Source organism: Platalea leucorodia, assembly GCF_965183815.1.
Source record: "Platalea leucorodia genome assembly, chromosome: 7".
In the NCBI taxonomy this organism is placed as follows: Eukaryota; Metazoa; Chordata; class Aves; order Pelecaniformes; family Threskiornithidae; genus Platalea; species Platalea leucorodia.
In genome coordinates, this window is record NC_138829.1 from 7,450,310 (window position 1) to 7,475,773 (window position 25,464).

At 40.1% G+C, this 25,464-nt stretch overlaps 1 protein-coding gene across 2 annotated transcripts in view; it reads left to right on the plus strand.

The window, feature by feature from the left end:
• Positions 1–943: 943 nt before the first annotated feature.
• The window catches only part of SLC38A6 (solute carrier family 38 member 6), a gene marked incomplete at its 5' end in the record, with an annotated part of 42,043 nt that continues 17,522 nt past the window's right edge, over positions 944–25,464 (plus strand). For both annotated transcript variants that reach the window (XM_082318940.1, XM_082318941.1), the window contains 6 exons: positions 944–1,087; positions 1,691–1,812; positions 2,567–2,640; positions 6,882–6,934; positions 10,045–10,084; positions 21,262–21,340. In XM_082318940.1, the coding sequence (XP_082175066.1) occupies positions 944–1,087; positions 1,691–1,812; positions 2,567–2,640; positions 6,882–6,934; positions 10,045–10,084; positions 21,262–21,340 (512 nt within the window). The remainder of the gene's footprint in view (positions 1,088–1,690; positions 1,813–2,566; positions 2,641–6,881; positions 6,935–10,044; positions 10,085–21,261; positions 21,341–25,464) is intronic.

A 25,464-nucleotide genomic window follows, 5' to 3' on the forward strand; every position in this document is an offset into this window, starting at 1 on the left:
TCCTGGGACCCCCTCCATCCCCAAGGAGGAGGGGGCTTCCCTAAGCCAAGCTTTTGGCAAAGCACGCCTCCTGTCCCTGCTGCCTCACAAATAAACATTATGTTCCTCACGCCTGCTGCAGAGCAGAAAGACTTCATCCGGAGGCCAGAGCATCCCAGGGCTTTTTCTTTAGTCTTTCTTCTCCCCCTTCTCCCCGGCTGGAGGCTGCTGGCCCCGTTCGCCTAGGCTCCTCGGCCTTAGATAAGCCTGCACGATCAAAGCCCCCAGGCTGGGTCTGGCCGGAGGCCGCCGCAGCCGCCCTGTCGCGATAGGTCCGACATCCTCCCCGGGCTGTCTCTGGGAAGAGCTGCCCTCCCCCGCCGCCGGCGTCCCGTGTGCCCCGTTCTTCCCTCAGAGCACCCTGAGGTGAATCGGGGCCGGGGGGTGCTGCGGGAGGGCCGCTACCCGCCCGGCCCTGGCCCTGCTCCACCGGGCACCGAGCACAGCGAACCCCGGGCGGCTCGGAGAGGCGCCGGCCAGGCCTCACCGGCCGAAGGGACCCTCGCCGGGGCGGGGTCACCGCCTCTCCCTGCGGGGAGCCCCGCCGGCAGCCGCCGCCTCGGGCCCAGCGGGCGGAGGGGTGCAGGGGTGCAGGCCCGGCCGGGGGCCGCGGGGCCGCCGCGGGGACCCCCCCCCCCGCCCGCAGGCCGCAGGCGGGGCCGCGCCGTTGCCGGGGCTACCGCTCCCCCAGCCCTCACCTCATGCCGAGCCCCGCCGCGCACGCCAGGGCCCTCCTACGTCATCACCGCCGCCGCCGTGACGCCACGCCGCCGCGCCGCTCCCTGTGGCCGCGCCGAGGGGGAGGGCGGGGCCGGAGCGGAGGCCCCGTCCCGGAGGCGGGGCCGGGCCGCCCCCCGCCGCCGCTCCCCTCAGAGGCGAGGCGGCGCGGCGGGGCGCGGGTGCCATGGCGCCGCCGCCGCGGGGGGCCCGGCGGCTGCTGGCCGAGCGGGGCTGGTACCTGTCCGCCCGCGAGTGGCAAGAGGAGGAGGCGGAGGAGGAGGAGGAGGACGGGGAGTCCGCCCCGCTGCTGCCGCCGCCGTCGGGCAGCGTGCGTGTGAGGGGGCGGCTCGGCGGTGGGGAGGCTCCCGGGCCGGGAGGCTGCGGGGGCGGCGGCCGCCCCCGGGCCGTGCTTGGCTTTGAGGAGAAGACCGGGGAGCGCGGCCCGGGCGGGGGCAGGGAGCGGGGCCGCGGGCTCCGAGGTTGGGCGGATCGATGCGGCTGGGCGGGGGGGGCCGTGCAGGACGGGTCCCGGGGGCCGGCACCCGGCGGGGGCGGCGGGCAGGGCCGGGCCTGCGAAGCTGAGCAGGTCCTGGCCCTTCTGCTGGTCCCTCTGGTGCTTTGGTTGCCCAGCGCTCGGAGGGGCTGCCGTCTCGCTGCCCCTCGCTGCTGTTGCCAGCACGCAGGAGCAGCCCGCCTCTCGGCATGAGCTCGCTGCGCTCTCCGTGCGCTCCAGCATCGCCCTGCTCAAAGGCTGTCGTCGCCTTGAGGCCCTTGTGGGACAGCATCGTGTCACCGTATACGCATGAGGGTTTGCGTGATCTCAGAATAAGAAAAGAGACGTTGACTGGCTCCCCCCCTCCCTTAAATTTATTCCTATGAAAGACCAAAACATCTCTTGCATTAATTGTACTTTGCTTTGCCCTTTCCACAGAATCCTCCAAATCGTGGCTCTTCCTTTGGTTTCTCAGTATTTAATTTAATGAATGCAATCATGGGCAGTGGCATACTTGGTTTATCCTATGCTATGGCCAACACAGGGATCATGGGGTTTAGGTAAGTTTTCAGTTTTTATGTACACTTATTTTGAAACTCAGCTTGCAGTTTTAATGGAACAAAACTTGATTACTAAGACTCCTGTGCAAAAACTGAGGAAGAAAGAGCTTGTGCTTTTCAGCATTGTTGAATAAGATCTTCCTTCTTTGGTTTAGTCATTCAAATCTGGCCTAACATAAGTACTGCCCAGAAATTGCTTTAAATTGCCACATGGTGGCAGTTTCTTGGCCATTACTCCTAATAGATTGATATTTTTGTTTTAAAGCTGCTATCTCCTTTAGTTCCAGAAATGGGCCTTCTGGAGTAGGATGGCTACGTATCTGAAAATGTGAATCAGCTTGTGCTGTTGTTTGCACTTCTGCTTGTTGTGTGTACTAACCTATGGGTAACGGGGCCAAACTCACCAGAATTGTCACTTTTACCATTGCCTAAGCATTAGATTCACTTCATTAGAAGATACGTATTTGCCTGTGTACCAACACTCTGATGTTTATGTCCTCTTTGTAATTCATATGTCGGGTCTTTACCCTGTATGGTATGTGACCTGCTTTGGTGGACAACATAAGAAGCAGTGGAGCTTAGCAGGAACTGGGAAGGTCAGAGACCATATGAACCATAGTCAGCAGATATCAGCCATAAAATGAGGAAATCTGGTCTTGTGGTAGCTTACTTCTTGCAAAAGTAGCGTTCTTAAAGATAGAAAGTGCGTTGTACTCTAAAAGTGCTTTAATCGTAAATATTTTGTGTTTTTTAGTATCTTGTTGCTGATTGTTGCCAGCCTTGCTTCTTACTCAGTATTTCTTCTGCTCAGTATGTGCACTCAGACTGGTAAGTGAAAAAGATTTATCTAACAGTGATCTCTGAAATACTTCCTCACCTATATCACAAAGGCATGACCCAGTCTAATTATTATAATTAGCAGCATGTTAACGGATTGCTGTGTCTGATTCAGTGATGTTGAAATGTTTAACATTTTTAATGATTACTATTTGCCATTTAAAAATACAATTTTGAAACTTTTTATGAAAAGTAAATGCCAAACTGACTGGTTTCTAGATTTTCAGTTTTATTTTTTTCAAAATGCCTCTCTCATCTTTCCAAATAGATCCTGTATTGCTGTAGCAAAATTATTTTGGTGCTAGCTGGAACGTGCTACTTCAGTGCGTACTGTTGCTTTCAGTGGACTTTCATTCTTTACTTGCCATATATATTTTGTTTATGGTTTGAAATGGATACCTCTCAGGTTTTGTAATCATACTGGATTATCATAATTCTCATGGCACTTTATAGGTGCAGTTATTTACAGCGTTTCTGATAATGAACGAGAAGTCACATGGCAGTCCTTAGAAATGACACTGCTTTGAGAATGTGCAAGCAGTAGATTCTAATACCTGCAGTCTATTCTGCTAATGTTTTAATTCTTGCTGCTTTCAATTGTTACTGAAACTACTGCCTAGTTCCTTGAGTTCTCGTACACAAAGGTCGCATTATAGCAGGAAGTCTCCATCTCTTTCGGTCACCTGTTTCCCTCTCATCTGTTTTCCTCTCTTTTCAAAGGTGGTGGGAGAAAGCTTCCGTTTCTTTCCTTATTGGCTTTGTTTTCTCTAGCTAGCTTTGGTCTCTCGGATGATTGCTTCCTGATTCTTCTTAGATCTGCTGCTCCTGTCTTCACCTGTTGAGTGATCTTCATACATTCTTAAAAAATATTCTTCAGAGGTAGGGTTACTTTTACGGTTGATATTGTCGGCTGCTTGATGATTTGGGACTAAGTCTTTGGTAATTTTTTTCTCCTCTTGGAGCTCTGCTTATTGGAAAAGAATCAGAACCTGAAATAAGTAGCTATAACAATACATAAGAAGCAAAAAAGGGGGAACTTGAGATAATTTTTTATGGTCTGTGTTTACCTCTTATTTGAGGCTGAAAAATTCTGTATTATGTAGGCACTAGGTGGTATTATGTTGTTGTCCAGTAAAATAATAATTAAAGAGATCCTTGCAAAAAGAACTGCTGGGGAGAGGGGAAAACTAAGGATTTAAGCTTTTTGAAGTAAGAAAATTTTCCATGTTATGAACTTAGAGACCTTAATATACAAGAATGGTTTAACTCCTCAGTTATTGTCCAAAGGCAACATTCCACCTCAAGAAAGCATTTTTTAAATACACACAACTGAAAGCAAGGAATACCACTGAAATGACAGGATGAAATATTTCTCTTGTCTGAAACTAGCACTTTGTGGTTAATAATTAATTATCACGTAATGTTGACAGATAAGTACTAGCACCAGAACTATGTCTAGATAAGTTTGCTGGATTTATGGCCTTCTGTGTTTTGTTTTTTAAAATTTTTTTTTAAAATAATGTTTTTCTCAGATTGTATTTACCGTAATTCCTATTATGTAAACTATAATTATGTAATTATGTAATTCCTATTATATAAACTATTGAAGTAATTTCATGTTAGATAGCATTCTGAATTTTTCCTTGCAACGTGGCCTTTAAGAAGTGAGAAATATGACCTGTTGTGCCTTGATGAAGTAAAATCTGTGTATATAAAACCTACATGCGTTTGTGAACAAAGTTATAGCATTAAGTTTAATCGATGGCAAGGAATTGGAAAGAAATTTTAGTAGTTTTATGTTAAAAAATTAGCTAGAAAAATTTAAAGGGTGGAGAAGAAAAACCTTTGAAAGTGTTTGTAAACTGTTCATTCAGGTATTCAAATCATAAAAGTAATCCTAGGAAAGAGCTGACCTATAAAATGCCTTCTGAAAAGGAAGCTCTAATATTAATTCAATTTTGAGCAGAGACCAGGATTTATTAAGCACAGGCGGTTTAGTTGCATTTTAAAAATAAAGAAATGTCTTTGATTTTTAAATTACATTGGCCTAGACTTCGACAAAATCAAATGTTTTGTGTAGACCAAAAGGCTTAGCAAAAAATATTGCTAAGTGTCAAGTGTTAGATTTGGATTAGTTTAGTCAATGTTTTCTCCCAGTGTTGATTCAGTACGACCTACGTCGTTCCGGGGTTTGGGCTGACAAAAGCTAAGCTTACTCTGTAAAGCAGAGGAATTGGGAATTTAAGTGGGCTGTACTTTGAAGTTTTGTGGGTTTTTTCTTTTCATTTTATGAGTTAGTCATGAGTATTGCTCGTACTATACTTGCCAATTTCACTTTGCGTTTAAATGAATAATCTCCGCGTAGTGTTAATAACGTAACAGAAATCAAGCCAATCAGGCAGAACTTGTTTGTCTTTATCTCAATTGTGCTTAATATTTTGTTCCATATATTCTTGAAATTACAAAAGTAATGTGATTAAGTATAAGGGTTTCCCAGTGTTCACAGGACTAAATTGATTACAGAAACAGAGTTACTATAGAAAATATTCTAAGGTTTCATATTGCTGTTTTGGAATCGCGTGGAAAATTTTGTTCTCTTTGTGGGTAACTCCTCATATGTATGTGCTATCTGTTCCCATGTGGTAAAAACAACTCTCTCCTAAATATGTTTAACATTTTACTGATTTTTTTTTTTCATGCCGTTGGAGATGGCCTTATAAAATGCTGGTTTTTTTTTCTTGTGATCAACAACTTCATAAATAAAATCTAAGAAGAATACAGCATAAAACCTATGTAAAACCTAAAAACATACTTCATGTTTAATTATATCTGTGTATAACTTGTACCAGTGTAACAGCAGATGCAAGAGATTTGTCCAGGTTTATGCCGGGAGCTGACTCTGGCTCATTTAATTTTTTCATTTCATTTATTTTGTCATAGCATATTGGTGTCAGTAGTAGAGCAGAATGTGAAACATCGCCCTTGAGAAAATCATACGAGAAAATTAATGAAGGTTTTTGGGGGGTTTTCTTTCCTCCGGAGGGGAAAAAAGTCTGATCTGATTGGGTGCAGAACTCCCACAGTGAAATAAAAGCACCTAAGCTTGGGCAGTTGGCAGTCTGAGGCTCCAGTCCCGTCATCGGGTCTCTGTGAACCCCCTGCGTCCCCCACATTTTGTTTCATTTACTTCAGTGGGACTGGAGTCAGGTGTGGCGGTCTGCCCCCAGCAGCTCAGATTGCAGGGCTGGGCCCTAAATTAAGATGTGGCAGGAGCAGAAGCAATAGCGTACCAAGTAGAACCAAGGGAGAGAAAGCAAGTGTTGTGACAATAAAATTATGTGGTTTTGAGATTAATTTTACCCTTTGAGGCATTTACAACTGTGGACTGTTTTATTATATACCAAGAAAGTGAGTGGTATTTCTCAGACAACTTTCATCTTTTTGATATTGCTTGAGTTTCTAATAACAAAATGCAGAGCAACAATGAAAGCACTTTAATATGACTTCCTTCTTTCTGAGAAGGGATTGGTTTGAGTTACCAGCAATATTAGAAGTGAGCTTCAGCTAAAGCTCAACAAAAGCATACAGGAAACCGCAGGCTGTTTTAATGTGATTATGTAAGTCAGGTGCAGGTAAGGGCAGGATTTTTGTTTTGTTTTTGGTTTTGCTTTGCTGTGTTTTGTTTTGGTTTTTTTAATAACAGATTTCAACCAAGGAAGGTGTTTACCTTCAGCTATCTTAAAAATAAATAGTGCTGAGTCTTTAAAAGCTGGCAACATGGTGATTGATGTTTATATTTGTAGAATGATGAAAATGAATCCTCTGTTGTTGTCTTCATTTAAAAAAAAAAGTGTACCCTTTAACAAATAAAATATGGGAATATCTTGTATCTAATTGTTGAGGCTAATTTCCAAATTCTTCACCTATAGTATCACTTGCAAAAATCTTTGGGAGAAGGCAATTTGCCATTAATGTATTATTATTATTTTTTAAATATTTTAAATATTAACTTGAGTTTCTGGAGAGTCTCTGAAACGTTGGGCATATAGCTATATTTTGTAGCAGGAGTACAGGTGTATATAAAAGCTATTTTGTAAATAAAAATACTATAAAATACTCCTTTAATTCTGTCCTGAATTATGTTCATTTAAAAAGGGAAAAAAGGCAAAGCTAGAGCTTTCAAGAGATTTTTGAAGTTAGAAATGTTTCAGCTTTTTTTTCCTTACTAACAGCTGTCACTTCTTATGAAGACCTTGGCCTGTTTGCATTTGGATCAACTGGAAAAGTGAGTATTTAGTTTTACCTGTGTATTTTTCTTCTTGGTCTCATGCCTCTGATACACAACTGTTCTTTGCATAGTAAAGAGATAAAAATGAAATAAGTAGTATAATTACTGATGTCCTAGTATACTGAAAAATCTGTTACGTCCTGAAGCTTTTCACTATATTTCAGTTAGTGTGTCTGGTCTGTGGAAGCCCAAACTTTAGTTAACTGTAAAACAGATGTTCCTTAAATGCAAGATTTTGCGCTGCTTTCCTGCCAGTGTGTTCATTTTTTACTTGTACATACAAATATTTGCTCACTGGCGTTGTTGTCACGTTGGCTCAGCAGTCGGTTTCAGGTTTGTTACAGTCCCATCACACCTCTGCTGTAAACTGTTAAGAGACAGGTAAGTGATTTACTGTTGGTGTTCTAGCATTTAATCGAGATCTAAGATAAATGTTTGCCTTTCATGTAGTTGCCACAATGGGAACAAATAAGAGTACATTTAATGCATGTTAATTTTTTTCTTTTGTTTAATAAACTCTTCAGATGAATGTTTCTTACTTGTTGTTTTATCTCATGATTTAAAAAAAAATAACCACACCAGCAAACTAACCATTTTTGGTATAAGAGTAATCAGCATGTAAGCCATGCCTTTTTAGTAGTGTGTACTGAATCTGTGTTTCCTAATAGACAATGTTGTCCAGTGATACTGGGTGCATGGGAAATGCTACTTGTGAATACTGCACATTTAATATTATGACTTCTATGCTCCGTGTTTCAGTTACACGATACTAAAAGCACATTTTACCACACAGAAGTGCTATTTTAATGGTTTACTGAAGCAATGTAATTTTTTTTTTTTAAATGAGTTCTGCTTAACAGACGAGTCCAATTTCTTCTGTTTTGATGTAACTGAGAATTAAATCTGAGCTATTAGGTGTTTGTAAGACTTCCATTAGCATTAATAAGCAGATATGAGTGCAGTCTGTGAGGGTCAATATTTATCGATCAAAGTTAAGATGTGATCAACCTCAGGAGATACCTTGATATTAGCAAGGTATGGAATAGAATTATTTTTAACAGGAGCTGTTCTGTGCACATTAACCACAAGCCATTAGATGCAGAAGTCATAGAAGTGTAGAGCTTAAGGAGGTATTAAAATGTGACTTAGTCTGCCTTTGCTCTGAAGCAGGGCTAAGCATACGTAAACCATTCTTGGCAGATGTTTGTCTAATCTGTTATTTAAAAGCTTAAATGAAGGAGATTTCACAGCTTCACTATGTAGTCAACATCAGTAATTTTTTTTATTCTCCCTAATATAATTTTTCATGATTTTCAGTTTAAATAATTTGTGGTAAAAATCATCTGGTCTTTTATTTTCAGTGTGCATGGAGAGCACTGGAATATTTCTAGGTTGGGAAGCTGTTGTTTTGATAAAATAGTTAACCAAAGTTCACCAAGCTTTCCTGACGAACTGACGTTTTCTGCAACACTTATCTTTCTTTCTTGAAGTATCTTTGATATTTATACACCTTTCTTAAAACTTGCCTGCAAAATGGAACGCAGTAAGCTGGCTGAGAACTTGACAGTGACAAGAAATGTAATTATTACCTATATTTTAGATAGAACATGGCTGGTACTACGTCCCAAAACAAGATTTGCTGTTTGTGTGGGTGCTTCATGCTACTGATTGTGTTATCTCAGACTATTTTCTGATTGCGTTATCTCAGACTATTTCCTCTGTTTGCAATCTAATAACTCTAAGTCATGTATTTGAGATCTACTTCCTGAATGCATGGCTTTTAACTGATCTTGGTGATTTTTAGACTTCTCTAGTTTACCACAAGCATTCTGAATTCTAATCCTGTCCCCGTCTCCTCGCTTCAGTCAGGCACAGGTGCGTTTTGTTTTGTTTTGTTTTTTTTTTTTTTTTTCCTTTTTTTGTTTAAAGGAGTACTTACTCTTCCCTCACCCAGGTAATTTGCTGGTGATACAGACAGACCGCTGTAGGGCCTTGCTTGAACTGGCATCTTAGGTTGACAGTAAACTACTGGTTAACCGCTCATGAAGTAGAGCAGTTATTCAACCTTACGGTGATTTCAGGTCAAACATATTTTTCTGAGATCTGTGAGACTGGAGATTTTCTGCTTATTGGAAGATTGCTGATTCTCCCTTTCCAAAGGCATGAAGCATTTGTTTCCATCTATGGCAAATTCCAAGATACCATACTTCCCCCCCGCCGCCCCCCCCCCCCCGGTGACTTTTGAACTGATTTTGAATTCGTTTAAAATCTGGTATGATTTTCTAGCTGATTAACTGAAAAAATAGCAACTCTGCTTTCAGATTTTATTCAAAAGTACAAATTTTTCATCTCATAACTACAGCTTAATTTTTTCCAAGTTGACTTAATGGTAGCACTCATGTAGGAAGGTCCTGCTACATCAAGAAGAGCAGTGGGTAAAAAGAAAAACTGTACTAGATGATTGTACTATTTTAGAACTGAACTGAAAAGAAAACACTGGGAAAACTTTTGGTTTTTTTTCAGTTGGAAGTTAATTCTGTGGATTCAGACAAATATTTTAATAGCCTGTGATCATTTCTACTTCCATATCAGTCCAGTATGAATAATCACAAATGCTAAAGAAAAGTCTATCTAGTTTACAAGTTTAAAAGAATAATAACATTCATGACTGTTAAAAATATTCAGGTTTTTGGAGTGAGGAAGTAGCTTGTACAAACCTCTGCTGCCTGATTGTCTTTTCAGAGGTGAATGATCGTTTTAATTTGTACTCACCTGATGTCAATTAGAATGCATGTATATGTTTTCAGTGATTTAAAAACCTAATCTTCTGCGGAACAGGCTTCAGTCTCTAACTTCTCTTGTTTTGTCATCTCAGAATAAAAATGCAGTATTTTCAGGGAGAAATTTTGCTTTTATATTCATTTTAGATTGCATTGGTTTCCATGTGTTAAACTCTTCAGTAAAGAGAAGATGCCCTTCCTTTCAGTACTAGTTATCGCTTCTACATCTGGTCTGTTTAAGATAATACATATGTGTTTTATGACTGCTATAGACATACGATTTCAGTTATCCTTGCCCTTTCTAAAGAAATAAATTTTTTTTTATAGGTCCTTGTTGCAACTACAATAATTATCCAGAATATTGGAGGTAAGAAACTTCATATGCTCAATATCAACCGAGTAGAGTATAACCTTCACAAAGCTCCACAAACACCAAAGGCAATAATTACATGAAAGTGTTCTTAGCAGGCTGGTTAAAAGGACAGAATACTTAAAGAAAAGGCTTATGTGATCGCGCTAAGCGGCAGTGCCGTAGTCGTGGGGTAGATGGGGGGTTGGATTGTATGCCTGGTACTGCATCGCAGGATGTGGAGCACATCCATTACAGCTGACATTGCTAACTGGAAGGGGCTGAGGAAGCATAATCTCCTCTCCGCTGTTCTGTACATTGCATCTGGTAGCTACATTTTATCATATCATGTGTTTTAGTTTTTGCTGTTGGAACTGGCTTAGGCATTTTAGTGATTTGTGTAACAACTGAATGTTTACTTAGCCATGAAGTTTTCATATGTTCTTTATTAATGGTAGCTTTTTTTTTTTGTTAGTTCAATACCTTGTTTTTTGGGAGAGCTGTTTAGTTTGCTGACTTTCATCGTGTGGGCCGATAATCTACGTTGTTGTATGCTGGGCTGCCCAGTTACATTATTCTTATTTTGTCTTTCTTGGTGCATGACATGATAAAATAACACTAGCTGTCTTTGTATTAAAATAATCGCCTAAGCATTTAAACTCATACTCAGGTACTTTCACGTACTTGACAGTTACTAAGTAGTAGTGCCCTTAAAAATTAATTGTCTGAAAGTAGACAGTGCTTAACAGAACAGTTTTAAATTTTTTTGGCCGTAAATGTTTTGGATACTTTGATGAGGGAATTATGTGAAAGCTCCCTCCTTTCAGTCCCCTACTCCCAAGAAGACAGACATGTTCACATACACTGACAGAAGGAAATGGCATTCCAGCGCCGTTCTTCTTTCCTTTAGGATTACCTGTTCAGTCCAGACAATTCAATGATTGTTGTTTCTTGTCGCTATGTAGAGACCTAAAACTAGACCACGTAACTGCTTTTATGATAAAATTGGAATCTTTTCTTATACTAACAGCTCCGATAATAAAAACTGCCTAATTGAAATGGCTATAAAAACCCTAGCATTAATTTCAGGCAGGAGTGAACAGACTACTTCCAACATTAAGGATTATTTATTCATACAGGTTTTAGAGGATGTTCGGTAGCAATGAACAAATTTTTTAATTTCCTTTCCTGTTTGAGTGGACCTCTAAATAAGCAGTACTAGAGAAGGAGGGATACACAGTACAGGTTCTGGAGACACTGAGATCGTGTACAAGACTCTGTGGTCGAAGGAAATATGACTCTTATTTTTTCCTCATGGCAGTTCATAACCTTCTCGGTGTCATTTTTAATAAAATTCATCTCAGTAACTCTAGAGCCCCAAACTATTGCATCCTGGATATTATCAAACTACTTATTCCATCTTCTGCAGTGGTCTTCTCTGCCAACAAGTTGGGCCTGGTTTGCCAACCAGTGGTTTTCCGTTTAACTAGCTAAAAAGTAGGTTTTTGCAAGTTGAAACTCTTCTTTCAAATATTTTTAGTGACCTCATTTTGATGGAAGCTTTCAAAACTCTGTTTTGGTTCTTCTGGTTCCAAGGGCAATATCTTTCATGTAAGAGAATGGTAGTAGTTCATGCATCCGGTATGTTTGTTTGCAAAGATCACTTAGTTTCCAATGCACTGAAAAGCGAAAGCTGACTTTCCTTCTCGGAATCGGTTAGTGTTAGTAGTGCCCAAGTGTGCCCCAGTCTGTGAGGAATGGTGATCTGTGGAAGCATGGGTTGCAAGCTGGACCTCCTTGGCACCTTCTCCCATGCAGAAGATGTATTGTGCTGTCACTGCACGGAGCTATCGCAGCTTCTGTTTAGTATTTAGATTTCTGTTTGGGAACAGAGCTCCCAGCTGCGTTATTTCTCTCCTCACAACTGCTGCTGGCAGAGTCCTGTGATGCTGCAGTCCAAGTCAGCAGAGCAGCGCTGTGTCAGGAATCGACTTTGGAGATGACTCTACTGCCAGCCAACAGGCCCTTAAAAACAGGAGGGATGAAGAGCTCCCTTCACCTCTCACTGAGCCTTGACTCTTGAAGAAACGCATATTAAGAAAGGAAATTTTCTTGTCTTTCTGGTCCATCTACAGATTTTAAATGGGAGTGAGGAAACTGTGTGCTGTAGTTTGTCCTGAATGGGACCCATGCTGGAATTAAGTGTAAAATTTACCCTTTCCCCTTGGTGCACTGCGGTAGGTGTTCCCCTCTTTTTGTTGTTTTTTTTTGTTTGGTTGGTTGGTTTTTTGTTTTTTTTGTTTTGTTTTTTGTCCATTTGAAGGAACCGGCAGCACCGTGCCTGTTAGGCAGACATCCAGACTCTGTCAACATCTTTAATTTCAGAGTAAGGCTAAAAATAAAATTGTTTTCTGTTACCTCCTCCATCATCAGACCTGGGTACATTGCATCATACAGTATCTGATTTCAAAAGTGATTGGAGAGCATGAGATAATGAATGATGGTTTGTGATTAAAATAAGCAGCTTTACTAGGGTTATTGTCACTATCAGCATGTAGTCTGGGCTTTTTTAAAGTTTGGTCTGATCACTTCTAAAAATAGTTTAAGTGCGGAAGTGGTTTACATTCATTTGCGGTGGAGAGAGCTTTTTAGTAGTCATTTTAATATAATTATGCTTTCTAGTTTGTCATCTTCACTTTGTTAAAAAGAAAGCTTAAGGTGCAAATTTGAATTTGACATCCTAATTGCATACACTTACTGATTTGTGTAGATAGGGGAGTTGATTTTTCTACTAGCAGGATACCCGAAGGAAAAGAAAAAGATTTTTGTACAGCCACAGGAAAGCACTGGTTGGTCAAATTTGGAATTTAAAAGGTGAAAAAAATTTGATTTCAAGTACATTGCTTGGAATTTTAACATGTGTATCTAACATGAGTGCTCAACTTTCCTGCAGATTTTTAATCATCTCTTGGAACGCTTTATGTTAATCCAAGCAACACAAATCAAATACAAAAATCCATTTAAGTACCAAGGATTAACTAAGGATGCATCAGGAGAATGCGTTAACTTCGCAATATCCAAATGTAAATTAGGGTTATCTTAAATACGTTGACTTAAAGACTTTACAGAGCATGTACAAATTCTTAGCTCAGAGTAATTAAACTCTGAGAATATTTGCTTAGCTTTCCTTATATCAATATGTACTTGTTCTTGCAATATAGGTACTTGTTATATAAAGTGAAACCAAAAGGTTGAATGGGATGGCCAGAGCTACTCATTTTTATATTGTCCTATTTGGCAGTATTTTGGCCCAATCCAGCAGCCCTTTAATCTAAATAACTAGTGATTAGTTACATGGGAACTGCCTTGTTCTTGAAAGAGCCGGTTCGTGTGTCTGTGGGGTTGCAAAGTGGATACTAGAAAGGAAACTATCAGATTGCAGGCTACCAGGCTGTTATTTTGCTCACCCATTTCTCCCGACCCTTTCCTTTCACCCCACGTCTTTAAGTGGAGCGATCTTCTACCTGGCAGGCAAGAAATGGACATTTGGAGGAAGACCTTGAGGGATTTCAGACCTTGCCACGTGCCCTCCGAGATGAGAGAGGGCCCTTGGGGCAGTCGCACGCCTGGAGGTGTAGAAGGAGCGAGGGAGGCTGCTATGGAAAAGGCTAAGCGCCATGGCTCTGCTGGCTCTTTATGTAATCCTTCCCAGGAGCGCCTGGAGTTGGACGGCGTCCCCGCTATTGTTTTAATAGCCTTGTGCTTCTAGGAAGTGATGGATGAGGCACAGTGGGCCAAAGCCGTGGCTCGGCATCAGGCAGCCCTTCCCCCTCTCCCGCCCGGCAACTTCTGCGAGCTTCCTAGATGCTTTCCAAAAGGGGGGAAAGTAAGACAGGAATTTCTCCTCCTGGAATTGTCCTCTCTGCGGATGTGACTGAAAAGGAGGACAGTCCACAGCCATGTGTCTCAGAGAAAATCGGTAGGAATCTTAAAGCATATGTCGTGAAGTTAGAGAAGGAATTATTTTAGCAAGGCTGGTGGAAAAATGGAGACAAACACAATAAAGTATTGCACAAGAGCGGCTCTCAGGCTGTTGCCAACACTAACAAATCTTCAGCATTGAGGTCTAGCAGGAAGCATGCGGAGAGTTTTACAGCATACTTCCCTGGGCTGCGGGCTGGTATCAGCTGAAGGTCACCGCTGCAGGGAGATGGGACCGGTCCCAGAGGGCCTGGTAGCTGTGATACACAGAAACAAAAATTGAAACTGCTGAGGGCATGAGTTTAATTATTTAAAATTTATTAGCAGTGGGATTAAGTGCAACCGTAGAACCTGCAGTACAGCCATGTATCGGAGGTGGTCTGTATGAAGATTTTTTTGCAGCAGACTTTTCGTATTTTTTCAATTTCTTTCGATAGGCTGAGATACACAGGGGAATTCTCGTGCTGAGGATCAGTATGAGTAGCTAGCCTGTCTTGGCTTGTCCCCAAATGATCGTTGCAGTCACCCGTTGGAACTAAGCTTTCCAGACAGCTATCTTAATTTTACAAAGAATTATTTGCTTTCTAGTATAAATACAGTTTAATTAAGTGTAATTTCTGTAACTGGTGCTTGCAGATTTTCTTTCAATATTCTGCAATTAACGTGTCCTCAAAGGTACACGTTTTTCTTCTTTGGGAGAATAAGGAATGAGGAAAAAAGACTGTTCCGTATCCCTGGAGCGCTGTTTTATCCTCGGCTCTGCCTGACTGCTACAGGCAGCGACTAGCAGTTACAGGATTAGTGCTGATGGGAGATCCGGTTCTCCCTTCAGTTCAGGGTGATGGACAATACACAGAAACCTTGCTGTGTACGTTATCCATGCTAAATATGTATTTACATTTGGAGAGTTCATACTTTTCAAGCTTCCCGAAGTAAATCCAGAGGCGTAACCCCTGGAAAAAGCATCTATTTAAATAACGGGGAGAGCGCGCGGGCGATGGGGCCGGTGGCCAGTGGGGGCCGGTGGCCAGCGTTGGCCGGTGGCTGGCGAGCGGAGCAGAGCCGAGCCGAGCCCCAGCGGTGCTCCCGCACCACCATCTGCTGGCCTCGCCTGGCCTCGCACGGCCCGGGCACCTCCAGCCTTCTCCGGCTTTATTCCTTCCCCCTCCTCTTTTTTTTGTGAGGTAAACAAGGAAATATTTAACTTCTGAATTTGCTTGGGGAGGGGGGTATATGTGCGTTCTCTGTGTGTCAGTACTTACAAATGCTGTGCATGGATTAAAAAACCCTGAAAACAAAACTACCTTTTCTTACCAAGTTAATTGGGCATTTTTGTTTTGCAAATTATCATTTTTCCCCCAGAGTTCATCCGTTCTGAAATTTAGTTTTAAAAGTGTCTACAAAATTTGTCTCGAATTTAAATGGAGCAAATATTTTTTTGAGAATAGGAGGTGGGTGGGAGTACCCTTCTTTTTGTATTCAGAGTACAATACTCTACAAACTTTGAAAATAAATGAATGGTGCAAATCATGGAAGAATAAAATACAGCTTGTTACGTGCTGGGACCTGCATCGTTAATACCTTAAGAAATTACTGAGCTTCCTTTAAGTATGGGAAATCTAATTCTGTTTTCAAACAAACTTGAATGTTTGTTTTCACAGTGCCGTCTGCTTTTGACCTGAAAGCCTAATTATCCTTACTGATTCAAAGTGAGGATTTCCAGTGCAGAGCTGCCTTAATTAGGGGCAGGTTTGTCAGCTCCTGTACTAATTTAACAATTGATGACCCATGCTCTTGTTTTTGTATTGCAGTGAATGGTGGTTGGAAGGTTTGATACTGTAAAGAGTATTTAAGCCTGCTTTAAATAAAAAATCCAACAAAAATCCTGACCTGCAGCTATACTTAAGAATGGAGTATATGATGAGCTATGTAGAAAACATTTCAGTTTTACTAGCATAACTGTATAAATACAATTAAACTAATGAAGTTTTACCAAAATAAATCTGCTGCCCACGTGTTCCCTGTGGGATAAGAAGAACTTTTTTTTTTTTTTTTTTTTTTTAAAGCTTGCCATAGATAAGTTCCAGAGTAATTCAGATAAAAGCTAAAGTTAGAAGGAAAGGGAAGCAGGGGTTTGGAAATTCATCGGGATGAATGTCCGTAACACGAAGACTAGCAAAGAAGTTGGCAACCTGTTTCTGTTTTCAGAACTTTTCCATGTGAACAAGCATCACATCTCCTTTCACACGCTCCAGTCTACATCTGTATTTAAAAACAAACAAATTATCCCAACAAATTTTTTCGGTTTTTAAGCTTCCACTAAGAGGAAATATTAAAAACACTATGTCACGTAATTGGGAGACTTCTTAAAATTGAATATGTGGGGGATTCACTGCAAAATGAAAACAAAAGAGCATGCTCTTAAGGCCATATAATGTGAGGGCTAAAATAGTTGATGGTTCTCCGTGGCATCCATGCATCATTCCTGATGTTTCCACGATTCGAATTACTTACGAGGAGCTCAATGCGATACTGAAGTGCTTACTATCTTGCTGTTCCATTCTAATTCTTTGAGAGGAAAAATGGGAGCTTGCCCCAAATCCTCTCTAGTTTCACTTTCTTTCTTGAAATCCTCCCCTGCTTTCCTTTTTAACTTGGTCACGTTGTTCGGATTAGGACAGGTTCGATTTTAAACCACCTCTGTACCGGCAAAGGGAGACGCAAGCCCAAAGGGGTTGCTCACATGCTGTTGCTGTGAAAGATGCAGCTCGGCTGGTCTGGGGTCTGCAGTGACTGGTAGTGTTTATTCTGCTATTTCTGCCTTTCAGCCTCTAATCTTTTCAGTACTTGGGGGAAAAATAGGGATCTTAGCGACTGAACTCTTTAGGGGATGCGAGTTACAAGTATTTTTATTTATCGTCATTATCTGTAGGTATTTGGGAGGAATCTCTGTGTTGTCTGGTGTTCCCCCAGATGAGAATCAAGGTTGCTCTGTCTACTTGTCCTGACTCCCAAATCAGCACCCGTTTTCTTTAGGTATGAGCCGAAGAGGCAGTGTGGCTGTACTGATACAGCCTATTTTTCCCCAGCCCCCTGCCTTCTCCTGCGTGAAGTTGGGAGGGCAGCTTGGTTCCATTTTTGCACAGTGCTTAATAACATAAGACATCTTTATAGCGCCCTAATATGAACAGCTACAGTGGTAGATTAGGAAAAACTAACCAGAGGAGTTAGATTCAGTCCCTTCAATAAAGTGATTTGAAAGGATTTATCACCAGCCATTTTCTAAGGAAGAAATAAATTATATGTTTACACATAAGTTTAATGTACATATTCTCTTGCATCATTGCTGTGGACTTCAGCAACTGATCTTTTTTGGGTAGGATAATAAGAAAAAGTTACGCTTCCTTTTCCGGTAACCAAAAAGCCACTCACATATTTGATTTTAGGATTGGGCCACCTCAGAAGAGGTATTTTGAGGACTGTTTTAAAAACATAGCCTTGGTTTCGCTTTTCTCCAGCAACTAATTTTTTTCAGGTTGGAGCACATGTGCTCAGCGTTAAACAATATTGTAGCACAAAAAGGACATTCTGAATACTGTATGCATGGTATGTGTATTTATAGAGAGCTATATCTCATGGTGGCATTACAGGTTATAATAATGAAAGCGTAAAGCAAGTACCCTATTTTATATTTTACAAACCTTTTTTTTCTATCAAAGAGCTAATAGCAAGTTTTCAGAACATGGCAAAGTGATATGTATTTATGAATGTAATTTGCTGCTTTCAAGGCAGTGGTAAGCCTATCGAGTAATAAAGTAGTAATATAATTTTGATTTCTGCTGAATACTGTTCTGTGGTATTTCTGTGTCAAGGCCTGTTGAGAAGTTCAAACCTGCTTAGTTTTCCATCAGGTACCTCTTGGTGCATACTGAAAATTATTTAAATACAACATAATATATGCAAATGTAGGACCTAAAAATTAAGCAGCGACTGTGTGAAGGTTGCTCACACGGTTATATTTCAGCACTCGTGCATCTGCATATTGCTAAAGCTTCAAACTACATCATTGTGCACCGTTCATTCTGCAGGAAACCTGTCTCATGGTAGATGATATGAGATAGATGTCTCATGTTGCAAAGAGAAGGTGACACGAAGAAAACATAACATTCTTTTTTAATTTAGGGGATGAGACTGGCTTGTGAGAGCAGTAAGTTCTGCTCTCCCATGCTATGTGCATGCAAGGGGGGTGAACTCTGAAGGGAATGTTGCTTCTGACATTTGGTAATTTTTTTTGAACAGTTGACTTCTAAAGATGAATGTATGTTTATTGCAATTTTTGTATGTGATAAAAGGTGCCTTAAAAGTTTGCCGTTAAAACATTTGAAGTATTTTCAGACTGACAGAGGAAGTCAATACTTCAAAAGTGGAATAAATCAAAGCACAAGGTACGCTTTTTGTTGTGTTCACTTGTGTCACAGTTCAGCCTTGTGACTGTGTAATCTCTTCCTTCCGTTATACATTAAGACTGCCAAGGATAGCTGACATTTCATTTGTACGATATAACTTGACATGCCTTTGGTCGTGGTGGGCGACGGGGGAGCGAAGTAAAGTTTCTTACTTGGAGCAAAGGATACATGACTTTGTCTGTCATACTGTATGCACTGTGTTCCTGCTTGAGATAATTTTTTCAAGTTGCTATGCCCTTTTTGAAGACACTTTGCTGTTTTGCTTTCAGCTTTAAAAAACAAACAATGTCCTTTGCTCACTCTGTAGTGTGTTTCAGAGTTAGACAGTGGTTAGTATCTCTTCTTTCACGCTGAGTAAAGCTACAAGGAGCTGTTGCTCATGAGGAGAATTACAACTGTGTTTCTAAGTGAAGAAAAAGCAGGATTTGACTTTTTGAACTGTTTTTAGCATGGGCATCCTGCTCAGGTATACATACAAGATTCATCGTCTTATCTAAGCATCAGGATATAAATAAAATTAATTATTTTCTTCGACTTCTAGAACAAACAAGAGAATATAAACTGGGGGGGGTGGGGGGGTGGAAGTCCTACTATGTGAGGTTGTTTCCCATATGCCCAGGGAAAGGAAGAAAGATGCATACAAATGTTTAGCATGTGCAAGTTTCTTGGTGCATGATTGGTTCCCTGCTTAGGAGTGGAATTCAGTGAAATAGGACCCCTCTTTTAAAAACAAAGAGTAAGCGCACAACAAAGGGTAAGTGATCAAATGATTAGCCAGAGGCTAATAGGAATGCAAGGGAAGAGTGACAGATTGCATATTAGGAGGAAACCTGATCTGGAAATTAATTTGAAGCTTTCTGCAGCTGAGGCTGCAAAAGAAGTAATTTTGAAGTCTTTCTGAAGGACGAATATATGAAAATTCTGACTTGCTTGTGTATGAAGTATTGTATAATACAAGAAAGAAGGCTAGTGGATAAATAAAGTTGAATTATAATTTAGAGGAATTCCCCCCCGCCCCCCATTTTTAAAAAAAATCTGTCTTTGCTTAGGGTGAAATACGCATCTGCCTGTAGCTTAGCATGAGAAATTATGTTAATTTACTTACAAATTCTGGTGATTTAGAAATTATGCATGCTGTAAGGTTCTCTGTGGTTGAATCTACATTCTGTTGTATGCAAATAGGAGAGTAAAATCAGGACAGCAGATAAATACCTCACCAGACACAATCAACAGCTACGTGTCAACAGGCAAATACACTTGAATGTTGGAAAAAACAAGAGCTTTTAATTACAAAGAAGTGAATATTTCCTTATTTAGTGACCTACCAAATGGTTTTAATTTAACCTTGCGGTAGGTAGATGTCACTTTGTATTAACAGAATTCGCTCTCTTTATAGAGACCACATTACCTTTCCCCAAAATTTAACATTAACTGCTGTAGTGGAGCAGTGTCTGAGTCCACACGTTCTTTTCAGGTTCAAAACATTCCTTTAAAAAAAACCCACAAACTTATTAAAAAATCAGCTTATGGAAGTTTTCTGGTTTGCCTTTTTAAAATTTATGTTTTAATTTTTAAAGCATTAATAAATACACCATGGTAAAAGTCTAAAGAATTAATAAATACAGAACAGTAAAATTTGAATACAACAGATGAATTTTTATCAAGCTTTAAATGTAACTAAACTTTTGTCAGCACGTTACTAAAATTATTTGCTGCTGAAAGATAGAAATTAGTTTCATGTAGGCTTTGATATTTGTTGAAGCTGTTTGTAAAGCTTGATTTTTTCTGAGTTATTCCCTGCTGTTTTTTGATTCATATAAATACTTGCTGCTTATGTAAAAGAAAAAAAATTACATGATCAGTATGTGAAGGTATCAGGTTAGCATAAGTTGTAATTTAAAAAACCTCTCATTTATGCCTCGTCGTTTTATATAGTAAAGGAGAAAAGTGATACAGTGAAGCAGCTTTTGGATTTATGCATATGCATCGTTGCTTTCTTCTGAACAGAATTATAAATGCTTAATTTCAAGCTGACATTCCTGTAAGAGTAGCTAACAATTTCTCTTCTGATTCGCAGTTCTGTAGAAGTTTTGCACTTTATGTAGTTGTTGGGATCTTCTTGGTGGCGGGTTTAGCATAAGAAGCGGAGATCTGTTACTGATAATCCTCTTGCCTCCGAGGGCCAAACCATCCAGTATATAAAGAACCTTTCAAGTCCTATTCTTGTCTTTAAGTTTCTGTCATAGATTTATTTAGTGCAACAGTAAAACCTGAGTCTTTAAAAAAAAAAAAAAAACAAAAAACAAAACCAACCCATTGCATTGATAGAAACAAATCTGGGTATTTACTCTCCTCCTTAACAATGTCTTACAAAGAGTAAAGAGGCAGGAGAAGTGCTGCAGCCTTGTGGTCTGTCTGAAGCCTGTAGGTCTGTATTCCCAGGTAAAAGGTCAGGCCTATATTTTATATTGTTTTGCTTTTTAGTCCTTTGGATTATGTTTTCCTTGTTTCAGGACTCACATCGTAACAGTCTCTTTGGAGGCATTAGCTAACATCAGTACAATACTCAGGGATTTGCAGCTATTTTTAAAGGACGTATACAAGAAAATAAATTCTGATTCTGGTGCCATGGTGTCTAATATATAGCTGAGATGTTTCAGTTGTAGCGACACTGGTTAAGTCGTGCTAATTGTTACAACCAGAGATACTGGTATTCCTCTACTAAATCTGTTGTGCTTCTGTTTGCAGCCATGTCATCTTATCTTTTAATTGTTAAGTCTGAACTTCCCGGTGCTGTTGCGGGGTTCTTAAGTGGAGACGAGAGCGGGTAAGGAAAAACGCTTCGTACATTCTGTATTTGTCTTGAAGAAGAAAGTGGTTCAGAACTGGTGAAGGAGATGGGTACTGACACGTCCCTCTGATCTCACATGCTAAAAAAATTAGTTATTTACAGGAGTTCTTGGAATATGAAATGTATTTGGCATGTGCAAGCCTTCTGCAGCACACACACAGAGCGTGATTCTTTCCTCATAGCAATTTCCCATCAGACGACCTTAAAGTCAGTGGCAAAACTCCATCTACAGAAATCTCCCTTCTGTAAAAATTTAAAAGGGGAAGCAGGAGGGGTCAGGAGGGAGAGGAGGAGAAACATTTAAACTGCTGTCATGTTATCACTTCCCGTATTTCAAAACCACAGTACAAAAAATGGCAGACATTTAAATTTAAATATTTTGTTGTCTTGCTCCAGTAATTGGGCTTGTCTTGGGAAAAATGCCAGGTTTCCCAGCTTGGTTTATAATTCCGTAACTTGGCTCCCAGTAAAGAAATTGCTCTTCGCAATTGAGCTATAAGTCTGTATGTAAAGAGTGTGTCCCTCAGATTTCTATCAGAACTGTTGCGAGAAATCTGTGCCTGTGCTAAGACAAACATTGCAGCTTCAGCACCGAAATGTCTTGTTCAGCTTGTTCCAGCGCTGCTGTCATTCATAACAGTGTACCTTAGATTGTGTTACGGCTGTTTTTCCAAACTGCTATTTTCAGATTGTTTTGAGCTCAAAACTTTCTCTGGATTGAAAGGTGGTGAAATTGTCTCAATGCTGTGTGATGCTTGTATTATTCCTGGACGTTGTGGGCGAATTTTAAGTTCAAAATTAGTTTTTTAAAAGGTACTTTAGGTCATTTTATGTTTTGTCATTTGTAACTTTTCCATTTTATAACGAACATTTTGAGAAATGAAGTGTGGTCATAATCCTGCTTTCTGTCTTTCTGCCCTCCTGCCCTTGCAATAATATGTTTTTAGTAAGGGGCTTTTTTTTTTTTTTGTCAACTGTTCTGTTTTATGTGTATATGTAATTTTAATCTGCTAATGTATCTTTTCCAGCTGTGATTATCATCAGCTTTCCATTTGGGTGCTATCACCTTCTCCTTCAAGATTGTACTTTTAACTCCATTCTTCATACGCAGTGGCGTTGAGCCTGCTACTGTACCTGCTGCATGTGTGTTCCAGCCTGTCTGTCCCCAAATTTAGCATATAACATCGCTTACTACTGTTTTTAATTTTATGTCGGCTCTGTTTATGCAAAGTGACTTTTCCCAACAAAGATATATTGTTCGACAAACACCTTCTGAAAACTCATAATAGGTAGAATCCGGAGGTCCCGCATGCGTGCATACTGCCCAAAGGATTGTTCTGTCTAAACAAGGCACTATAAACAACTTTATTTATTAAGCTGCCTATTTGATAACACTCCCACCAGCTTTAGCTGTTTCTCAAGGTCCTAGTGCAGATCTTGTGGCTGCGAACGCTGGTGAACACGCAGACAGGTTGCGGCGGTTGAAGTGGTTATTACAAATCATCTGAGCCACGGTAGCTCTCAGTGCGCTGTCAGCAATGCCACCAGCCACGCTTCTTCCTTAGTTGAAATTACAGCTTGAGATGGGAGTGAAGTTCAATTTTGCATTTAGAAAGAGCTAAAATTGTCCCTAGGCATACTAACCACAGCTGAAGCGGTAAGGTGGTTGTCAGCCTGAGTCTTGGCCTGTTTCTGCCCCTTACTGGGAGCTCTTCCATTGATAAACGTTTATTTGCCACAATTCGACTCCTCTGTTCTTTGCCCAAGCATATATTTCAAATGCAGTGGTCAAGCAGTATTCCAGGTGCACGCACACAGCCGACCTTCTCTGTATGCCTACATCTATATTTCATGTATTTTGCCATATTAATTGCCATGGTAGATCGTAATCTTTTGTTTCTGTGTATTTCTTTGCAGATGCTGAGAGCAGTTTTTTTACTAACAGAGTTTTTAAATTGTAGGAAATTATTCAACAGAACTAGGTAGTCAAATATCAAGCCTAAGTAGCAACTTATTTATGCAAAGGGCATAAATACTGACTAGTTTGATTAAACTGTTTTAACTGGACCACTTGTTTCCAGATGTGGTCGCACGACTGTTCTGTTTTTGTTAAGTCATCATAGCATCTGATACCCTTTCATTCAGGTGGGGAATTTATCTTTAACTGTAGTTAGATTGTATCAAAAGTGTCAGTTAAACTACCCGTGAAAAATATTTTATACGCATGTACCATCCCAAAGCATGCTTCTGGGAAAGCCATTTAACGAATGTTTTGCGCATTGAATTATTTTTATAGATAAAGGTTAGCAGGTGTGCATGTGTTTGAAAGGCTCAGAGCCAGCGTGTGTTACATCTTCATCTCTTTATTAAAAACCAAAAACATACATTATGAGCACTTGTTAAATGCAGGTTGAGATGTTTCGCTCTATCTGCGTAACCAGAATTCCACATAAGTTTTGAGGACGTGAACATAGTTTCAAATGAGGATTGTGTTAAAAAGTTGTAATTTGTGAGCTCTCTGTTAACGTTTAATGACCCTGTCAGGAGGATATGATTGATGCAATTAAGTTGTCTTGCTTGTGTGTTATATAATTGATATGGACTGAGAGTAAGAGCCTAATTTAGAACATATGAATCTCTTGTCCTGTTGCATTCAGGAATGAAATTAAAGCGATTTATAAATGTCTGCTTTTAGTTAAAATATGGGGGAGGGAGGAGGAACATCTGCATGCCAATGCATTTTCAGTAGAGTCAAGGATTTATATTCCCTATTTCATACTTGGAACACGTTTATCATACAGGATTAAATTTGCAGATCAAACTGATTTTAAAGGCAATATCAAAACATTTATTCTGCCTTTGGAAAATAAGCATATTTCTACAACAGTATTTTGGGGAAAAAATGGACACATTTTTTGATAACCAGTAAATGGTCCAGTATCCAGTCGTTTGAGATCTTTTTCTATAAAGGAATTGGTATTCCAAAATTAAGCAGTTTACAAAATTGTTTTTTCTCCTTCCCATCATCTCAATGCAATTTTCCTCTCTCTTTCCCCCCAAAATGTTTTTTCTTTTACCATAAAGTAACCAAAATAACGTTTTCTCTGGCCTGCTGAGCTTGTGAGCTACGACGGCAACTGTGGATTTGCTGCGTGCTTAGAACAGGGAGACCTAAAGCAGAGGTCCCACGTGTACACGTGGTGCAGCATTCATTGTACCTTTGCCTGATGCTATGACGCTGTTCCTCCTAATCTGAACATCCACCATGCTAGAAAGAAAGAAAAAGTTTAAAAATACGTGAATGCTGAATGTTAACAACATGAAGAATACTACAGCAGGGAGCTGATCTTGGCAAAATCGCTTTTTCGCTGTAGCAGTAGCAGACCTAGGCTAGTAATACATTTTTTTGAAGAGTGATGTATTTTGAGTAATTTTTAATATAGACGACATTACTTAAGGGTTACTTCGATTTTTGATATGGCCTTCGACCTTGAAATTTCTCTGTTCATTTACATTACAAATTTTTTCAAACGAGTGACAGAAGTGGTTGTCCATGATGTATGACAGTAGTGAATATGTGTATATGGTAATTTTTCTTTAACACAGGTGTTATGCTACTTTCCTTATGATAACTTGAGGTGCTGCCTGTTTATTAGGTGCTAACCATATCCTGGACGAAATAAACTTGAAGGTCAAAGGCCAAGGTGTTTATAGGTAGTAAAGTCGGAGGCTGATGTGCAAGATGTTTATCAGTACAGGATATGGCTATTACCAAGTTAGGGGGAGCCACCCTCAAGATGTTTCTGTTTCTTAACAACTTGTACATCTGTACTTTTGTCAGCTTGGAGATGAGATTTTGATACTTTGAATAGATTTTACATGCATTAAGACTTCATATGCCTCTACAATGCTTTTTTTATATGTATAGTTTTATGTATAAACATTATAGCAGATTTCATTTGCATAATTTCCATCCATTCTGTCCTTTAGTTTTTGCATGGATGTATGCAAAGAATGAGTGATCGCTTTGTGCAAAGTTAAAGAAAAGAAACTTCTCTTTATTGCTGTTCTTTCTTCTATCACCTCTGGACAGCAAACAT